The sequence below is a fragment of the Antedon bifida genome, chromosome 5, assembly GCF_963402885.1.
Source record: "Antedon bifida chromosome 5, ecAntBifi1.1, whole genome shotgun sequence".
In the NCBI taxonomy this organism is placed as follows: domain Eukaryota; kingdom Metazoa; phylum Echinodermata; class Crinoidea; order Comatulida; family Antedonidae; genus Antedon; species Antedon bifida.
In genome coordinates, this window is record NC_136230.1 from 4,070,873 (window position 1) to 4,080,031 (window position 9,159).

General features: G+C 33.6%; 2 protein-coding genes across 3 annotated transcripts in view; one reads left to right on the plus strand and one right to left on the minus strand.

The window, feature by feature from the left end:
* Window positions 1-9,159, minus strand: part of LOC144843180 (uncharacterized) — a 79,033-nt gene that overhangs the window by 10,213 nt on the left and 59,661 nt on the right. The window contains exon 4 of one of the 2 annotated variants that reach the window (XR_013612237.1): window positions 3,789-3,803. The exons of the other annotated variant lie outside the window; for it this stretch is intronic. The gene's annotated coding sequence lies outside the window, so the exon portion shown is untranslated. Of the gene's footprint in view, window positions 1-3,788; window positions 3,804-9,159 lie in introns of those variants that run through there. 2 annotated transcript variants of the gene reach the window in all.
* LOC144842568 (sodium-dependent phosphate transport protein 3-like) lies at window positions 2,886-8,027 on the plus strand. Its single transcript, XM_078699021.1, has 6 exons — window positions 2,886-3,125; window positions 3,889-4,116; window positions 5,743-5,898; window positions 6,923-7,055; window positions 7,225-7,463; window positions 7,593-8,027. The coding sequence occupies exons 1-6, from the start codon at window positions 2,886-2,888 to the stop codon at window positions 7,794-7,796; spliced, it is 1,200 nt and encodes a 399-aa protein (XP_078555147.1). The 3' UTR covers window positions 7,797-8,027.

Consider the following 9,159-nt stretch of genomic DNA (forward strand, 5'->3'; position numbering starts at 1 on the left):
AAAGTTTACTTCTTTCTGCAAATGTCCTATCATTATTTTCTTTGTTTTATTTGGAGTGTGGTTTAAAACAACACTTTTGTAAAGTTTATAGTGGATAAATAAAAACAAATTTTTGGAAATTGTGGTTTTGACATCTGACTTTATTTAGCATTTTTAAATGAATTAAAATTCCAAATTATACAATTTAACCTTTCGCTCAATATATTTATAGCAACAGCTTCATATTTTTTGTATAACTTTTTAAAATTATTAATTGATAATTAATTTACATTAATTGAGTACAGTTATTAGAATGTATTACCGTACCAAAAGTACCTTCATCGAGGACTTCCCCGTGACGTTCGCATTGAACGAAAAAAAAAATTATCATGAATTTTACGTGCGAGAGTACCATTTGCGGCCATCTAGGGGTGTCATTTAACAATTTGCTTGCTCAAATACTTAGTGTCTACAGCCCTGGAGTCTTTGGGCAACCCTCTTAAAATAGTCCTGCGACCGCCCCTGTCAGGGGCGGACCCAGGGGTGTTGCCCTAGTGGCCCGGGCAACACCCTTAATTTCATACTAAATTTTGTTTCTACCACTAAATTAAAATTGAGTCCCATTTCATCGCATACAATATCCATATTTATGCGTTATAGAAGTCCAGTCTGGAGAGAATATTTGTAAATTGGCAGAATGCACAGCAGTCACCCAATAGGCTACTATTATATACCGCGCACAGATAAGTGTAGATAAGTTTTTGAGCATGCGCAGAATGAATTTCTGATTGGCTAGTTGCTTGTGGTGCGCGCGTCATAAGAGCAGGGAGATGTATCTCTCTCCTGATGAGTGGTACGAAAGGAGGCCAACACACACTGTGTTCGGGAAAAACCCATCATATGGGTCGTCGATTTGTTCATAATTATTGCGTTTTTCTATAATTTAAGGCCAAATCATAATTTTTGCGTATAGTTTTGTTTTTTTCGTGTAGTACCCTATTTATCTTCTCCGGACCCGGAACTTGATTGGCTTAGTCATAACGTAGTTACAGAGTTGCAGGGCATTTTATCACTGTTGAATGTTTTGATGTTAGCTTAATTGTTAAAATTGGTAAAAGAAGTAGGCCGAATGCTGGCGCCAACGAAATTAACGACCTCCACAACCAAAATAATCCTCCGCTTAATCAGTGCATGAATACCTAATAACCAGACAAGAACGTATCTTTGTTACGCTTTACTATCAATCCATTTTCATTATCACGCAATTTATTTTTCAACAATATGGTAGTATAATAACATTTTGATTGAATAGTGAGGGATTAGTTACATTGTTGACTTTGAATACACCATTGGAAATTTACTGAAAATCCAAAATGAACTTGTATTAGGCCTATAATACAAACAAAATTATTCAATCAAAGAAACGCTCTACACATGAGAAATAGGTGTCGGTCGATAAACTTCTGACGAGACGAAAATAAATAATAAATCAGCTAAACGTATTCGTGATTTTATTTCATCTCTGGCTTGTTACATTATCATGACACATTACCGGACTTCCCCCTCCTCTCGCAATGAACGGCAGTACAGATCTTCCCTATATAGGCTCGTGTATGTAGCCTACTACGTCATTCACAAATTACCCACGCATAGCAGTGTTACTAGCGCCATCACAGATTACGTACCTCTAATCATAGAGAAATAAGTTATATTTCTCCATGCTCTAATGGAACAAGCATTCACACATGAACTTTGCATCAAAAAAAAATCATCGACAAACGAAATATAGCCTATATTCATTCATTTATATATATGATAATATGAAATATTAGGTACTCCACTCTGTGAATACTGTTACGTTCTTTGTGATATTTGTATGTATTTGTTCTGTCTTTTTATATTTTTCAATTCAAGTATTTAGCTCCGCTACTGCTTTGTATTCTAATTTTATAAATAAATAATACAAAATAAGTTAAGATTTTTATTGAAAATAACACAATTAAACTATGAATATTTTCTACAATTGTCTTCTCATTCAGCTCTTGGGAGCTCATCATTTTTTCTGGTGTGCGCTGGTTATGTTGTTAGCAATGCGACACTTTCTGTCATCTTAATAATTGCTGTTTTTTGTATGTATGGATTATTTATACCATCGATTGAGGCAGTTGCGATAGATATTGCACCTAACCATTCCGGATTAATAATTGGAATTATGGCTATATCGCACGCTTGTGGATTCATTGCCCCGTCGATAGTAGGACTTTTAACTAGAAGTGGTGTAAGTATGATGTGTATTAATTATTATGTTTTTAATAAAAATAATTGATAGAAAACAGAATGTTTATAGCAAATACACAATATATATATATATATATATATATATAATATAAAATGCTTTCAACGACTTTACAAAAAAAAATTGAACTCTTAAGCTTACAATGATTTATATTATTTTGTGTATTTTTATTGACTGAATCATACTTTTAAAGTAATTTGTTCTACTTGACTGAATACATTTTATGGCATTTTAAAGTAAAGTTTGTAGGTCTCATATGTATTGTTAGATACAGTAGGCACAAAGCTTAAATTATGAATAGAATAAAAGCTCACATATTTATTTTGCGTAGGTCTACTGGTCTGTGTAAAGTTACAACCAATTTAATTGTCATAAGCTTTGTGCAGTTGATTTGAAAAAGACGGGTGGTAGGCCGGAAATATTGAAGGTAGGCCTAAATATTATTTGTAGATTTCTTAGTTTTCCAATATCTTATTCACATAATCATATATCATATATTTTAGAGGTCAATGTAGAAATAATAGGCACACTTTTAGACCTAAGTCAAAATATCTTTTTTCGTAAAAATGACGCAATGACATTTAATTTTTATTGTATTGAAGACCTCAATATGATCGGTAAATGCAATAAAACAGCTGAAAAGAAACCAATTTTGAAGAAAGGCGGTAGTAAAGAAACACCTCTTTTCCTGTCGATTCGTTATATAATTGTGTTCATGTGCTTTTTGGCCGTCACACTGAACTATGCTACACGAATGAACTTGAGTGTTGCCATGTTGGCCATGGTATCAAACGATGGGAATGGAACAGGTTCAAACCTATCTACGACGTCACCAGATATAAGCAAATTGGTAATTATTTTAATATAAAATAGTAATGTTGGTTTTTTTCGGATAAAAATAACGGCAAACAATGCATGCATTGACATGACGGTAAGGTGTTAAAAATATGAGAATATATAGTTGGATTTTAATTAATAATAATTCAGACCTACGCATTGATGTGTCATCTGAACCTAAAGTTCTGTCTAAACTATCAAACTTTATGTGACAAAAAAATGTGCCATATAATATGAACATGATGATGATCATATCACTACCATATTTGGACATATCACTACCATATTTGGACATATCACTACCATATTTTGGACATATCACTACCATATTTGGGACCACTACACTTTTTTGCCATATCAAGTTTGATAGTTTAGACAGAGCTTTAACTACAAACAAACTGTGTCGAGGAATTGCAGTGAAAACATTCAGATGCGCACAATAAACGTGCGTTAGGCATACCGACTGTAACTTGTTCAGATCGTCGGTCGCCAAATAAAAAACTCCCTATAGTATTAGTTGACTGGGCGTATTATCATACCTCCATGGTGTTATTGTCTCTGTTTATGTTGACGTTTTGATTTTTGTCCTGAAATAAAGCTAAAGTAGTATACGTATGACACGCCATATGTGCCAAAATATTTATATTTTTACTAATATTAAGTCAAAACTCAGTATGGAACCCAGACTAGACTGGGCGTTGACGTTGCTTTGTTTTTTTTACGGTGGAGTGCGTACGACCATTTAGTAATAATAACTTTGTAAATTGATTCTACAGATGTTTGATTGGAGTCTTGAAACTCAACAATTTATCTTTAGTTCTATCTATTATGGACAGTCCATTTCTCCTATTTTTGGTGGATGGATGGTTGGAGTATTTGGTGGCTCACCCATTATTCTACTGGGAATCTTGGTGACGTCTTTGATGATATTATTGACACCAGTTGCTGCAGAAGTAGGAGTATGGTTATTGGTAATAACTAGAATCATTGATGGAATTGCACAGGTAATTACTATAGTAATGAATAATATTGAAATAATGTAAATACAATACTTCTATATTGGACTCATGTCTACAACTAGGATTTTATGATTGGAGCGTTTGATGGATTTAAGTGACCAACCAATTACGACTTTAAAGTTCCATCTTTTGGAATTAATTGTATTTAAAGTTAAAATATTAATTTTAAAATAAAATTATTTGTCATAAGTATTTTTTTTTCTTTTTTGTTGTGGTTTTATTTCTTAAGGGCTCTGTTTATCCAGCTGTGTTTAATCTGGTTACAAACTGGTCGAAATTGAACGAACGTAGTACATTTTTGTCACTTTCGGTAGCAGGTAATAAATACCTTTTGTTTTATTTTAGTATGCCAAGGCAATCTATACGGTAATCTCTTCTTCCTCGGTCACATTTGCCTAGACAGAAGAAGAGATTACCTTTCTAAATGTACTTAACCTAACCCTCTGAATAATCTCTCTCAACTATTAAAAAAAAACACGCTATTGATAGACCTCGAACCCAGGGTTCCAGTGTCATAGAGAAAAACCCGTTACCACTCGACCAAACATTTCGGTTGACTATGATGGCATGACTGTTCAGTCTAGTGTGACCGTGTATTCAAATGAGGCAAATGTGACCGAGGAAGAATAACTTACCAATCTATACATACATACATACATATATACACACATACATAAAAACAAAACAGGCATAGAACAAATTCTAAACCGCCCGGTTATTTTCTCAGTTTCATTAAATAACATTTCGTTGTATTTATTTTATTTATTTATTCAACTTCTCACTAACTCTGTTAGTGAAGGTAGGCCTATATATTTATATATGATCTTATCAGATACTTTAGATTTAATTTGATTTCTTTTAAAGGACTTGGTTTTGGTCCAGTGTTGGCGAGTTATATATCTGCTTCGCTTTGTTCAACTGATTTCTTAGGCGGATGGCCATCTACATTTTATCCATTTGGTAACAGCATACTGTATATTTTTTACTACATCTTGGACGAAACATTGATGTGATGGTGCAATAATTTGTTTAAGAAGTGCCGTGTTACGAATTTGGAATTTGTGGCAAGGATAGAGGCATTATTTATGGCTCAACAAACAAAAATTAAATCAGGAAAAGAGATTCAGAGAGCCACCACATGCCTCGTATATAACTTGATTATTCAAGTGCCGTATCATTTATTCTTACCTAGTCATTGAGTAGGCCTATTTGTTTTTTCTTAAGATTTACAATATTATTATTATTATTATTATTATTATTATTATTATTATTGTTATTGTTATTATTAGGTATAATTATGCTAGCGTGGTGTCTTGGTTGGTGCATTGTGGGATCGACTGACGTAAACAGTAACAAGTGGATATCAACTATTGAAAGAGATTCGATATTATTTTCTCAAAGTGAAGAAATTAAAAATAAAAATGTAAGAAACCAATTTTCATAATTTCTTCCAGTAACTTCAAATGTCCGCGTCCTCTTGGGTGACCAAACCCAAAATGGTTGATCAAGCTCAACCCAAGTGACTATTTTCACATCTTGCACCCTATTTTGTTCTATATAGGCCTACATTACATAGATTTCCGTAATCGTTACTTATGCTGTTTGTTTCAGGTAAGGGTATATGCAGTGCCGTGGAAAGCGATCGCCAAGTCACCTGTTGTTTGGTCACTCTGCCTTTGCGCCCTTGGATTCCATTTCGGATTTTATCTTCTATTAACAGATATTCCTATATTTTTCGATACGATTTTAGGATTTGAATTGAAAAAGGTAAGCATATGTAGGCCTATTATCATATAGACTTGCCCCAAGTCTGTATTTATTGTCTTTTTCTTTTATTTATTTGTTTTCATTTCGACCGCGATTTTTGTCTGAAAATACAGACTTGTGAAACACGTATAGAAATCGATTTGCAGACCGCAAACATCCGATAAGAATGACGTAGGTTATCATACCGTATTTGGCTATATGGGGCGGGCGGTATGTAAATATGGATTTCGAATCAACCAATGATCATTTTGTTTCAAAATGAAAAATATCGAGTGCGTACAGTGCTGAATGTACGATCGAGACTGAACAACTGTTGAAATATAAAATCGTGTTGCCAAGTTGTTTTGTTTATTGATTGTTTAGTCCTGGCCTAGGCCTCCTTCGTAGGGCTACTCAACTTGTACGTATGACCTGCCAAATAAAACGCCAATAAGGTACATACCACCACCGACGGGCACACAACAGGGCTACACCACCACACAGAACAGGACAGGGTCTGGGTGGGAATTAAATAAATGATCCATTCAATGTTTGATTTGGCGGAGAAGCTAGCCTATCATATCAAGACGAGTTTTCATGTTCTTGGGAAAAATCTCATCAAATGTTTACTACTTACTAGGCATATAAAATCATTTCTAGCCTTCAAAAACTTTCATCAATGTACTCAAGTACACATTGTCTAAACGTAACATAGCGCATGCGCATCGTCTTAGATGTTGAGTCGTTGAAATTCTGAAATATGAATATTAAAACGACGTACGAGTGAGTAGCCAATGGCATGCGGCTGAAACTAGTCAACTGGATAATTTATGCACCAAGAATTCTTGGTGTCAAACCACGTGACTTATGCGTGTTTCCCCAGACGGAGTATCCAAACTCAAGTAATACACGTATGAAACGCCATATGTGCAAAAATATTTATATTTTTGCAAAACTCCGTCTGGAGCCCAGACTAATTATCATATTGTTTCAACTTTTTAATACTAAACTAGTGACGTATACAAATCTCTTCTTAATTCCTCAGACTGGGTTACTAAGCACATTACCTCATTTTGTATTCTTTATTGTTATTCTGTTTGGAGGAGTTCTTGCTGATGCCTTGATGTCTCATAACATATTATCTGTTATAAACACACGGAAATTATTAGCGTGTTTTGGTAAGAACATAATAAATTGAATGATTTATGAGGTGGCAGAAAATGTCGTATCAAGTATCCATTGTTTAGATGAGTAGACCTACTGTAGGCCTACCCCGTGTTCTGGTTTCGCATTTATATATTATATTATCATTTATTTTCATTTTTGCAATTTCTTCTTCTCTTTCAGCTCTTGGGAGCTCATCATTTTTTCTGGTGTGCTCTGTTTATGTTGTTAGCAATGCGACACTTTCTGTCATCTTAATAATTGCTGTTTTCGGTGTGTACGGATTGTACATACCATCTATCGAAGCAGCTGCGATAGATATTGCACCTAACCATTCCGGATTAATAATTGGAATTATGGGTATATCGAACGTGTCTGGATTCATTGCCCCGTCGGTGGTAGGACTTTTAACTAGAAGTGGTGTAAGTATGATGTTTAATAATTATTATTTTTTTAATCCGGATAATTGATTTGGTAACCACTCGGCACAAGTGAAAATAATATAGCAAATGTACAACAAATGTATCACGCTTGTTGTACTTGTCTTTTAGAACACAGTTTATCAATGGAGGAAAGTGTTTTGGATGATAGCCGGTGTAAAAGTGTTTGGATTAGTGAGTTTTCTCATCTTTGGTACTAGTGAGGTACAAGAATGGTCCAAAACCCCTGACAGTGAACTGGTTCCCTGTCTTGAGTTAGAAGAAATTAGGCCTGCAGGACAAGCAGCCAGTGGTACTGTAGATCCGAGAGATTGAAAAAGAAGGTCCGAAGGCTTAAATATTAAATACATTGTTGAATTAAACCAACGTTACATGTTATCTAAATAGATACACCAATCATCAACAAAGATTTTTTTGTAATTATTTTATTTTCATTTTGAAAAGAACGTAATTATAGTACCATGTTACTCTACACCTCTCAAATTGCCAACACTGAGCATTTTGATCAAATTGAAGGTACGGTGTAAGAGAATGAAAAACCACTTAGGGGCCTACAGCAATACATTATAGCGACTGTGAAACAGCAATGACTAAATTACTAGAATCTTTCTACAATCATTTCATATTAGCCTATTGCATGTGATCGTCGTTAAGCTAAAAGTTACTTCAAATTGCAGTAATGTGTAGGTCTGTAATTCGTAATATCTTTAAAGATGTTTTGTCCCCGAAAAACATGAAAAATGAAGATTAATTAAATTAGATTTTGATTTGGTTATTTTGTATATGTTTTCTCATATAAAATGACAAAATAAATGGTCAAATTGAATCAACCAAAAACCCATTGGCTAGGTTTTGCTTTAAATTACTGTTTTTTCAGGTAAATCATTTTTTTCGATTCAATTTTTGTTCAAAGTGGATAATTATATGTGACATTAAAATGGCATGTTAAACAAAAATTAAACAATTTCTTTTTTCAGGGAGACAATACATCTTTAAGTAGGCCTATTGGTGTTTTTTTTTACAATTGATCACTAAGTGCGTACACTCGACAATAATCACAATAACAGCTCTTTATTTTACATCAAAATTGACATACAGTAAATTTACATTTTATTCAAATAGAAATAGTGTGTACAATTACTGTACTTTTTGTGTTCACTTTTATTCATCGTTATTTTGGGTTTTGTATGACACTGTTTATGTATGTCTCATCACAGACATACTCTGATACTTACGGGTTCAAATGTCAAATGATCATTGGTACGCACTCATTATTCACACGCGTTAGCATTCTGGTTGGTACAGTACGCACGCGTTCAAATAATGATTGGTACGCGCGTCTTCAATTGATCATTTATAAGCACATGTGTGCGTATAAATGATGATGAAATATAAAAACAAATTCAATCGTTGAGTGAATAATTACGTAATAGATTAAATATCATTATGAGACTTAAATGGCGACTCCATGTTATTATATAGTTGATGTTTGCTGTTGTTTGATACGTATGAAATACCGGTACTGTAATTATGATCATTTGCAAACACACAGAATTGTTAACGTTTAAAAAATATCAATTTTGTGCTACAAGATAACACCAAATGATTACACTTTACGAAGATAATTACCATTATTTTATAATAATATTCATTCATATTAATAAATATCAGTAGAAAT

Coding starts and splice junctions, on each gene's coding strand:
- LOC144842568 (XM_078699021.1), top strand. CDS start 2,886: ATGATCGGTAAATGCAATAAAACAGCTGAAAAGAAACCAATTTTGAAG. Junction 4,117..5,742: donor TCATTGATGGAATTGCACAG/GTAATTACTATA, acceptor TGTTTGTTTCAG/GTAAGGGTATATGCAGTGCC. Junction 7,464..7,592: donor GACTTTTAACTAGAAGTGGT/GTAAGTATGATG, acceptor CTTGTCTTTTAG/AACACAGTTTATCAATGGAG.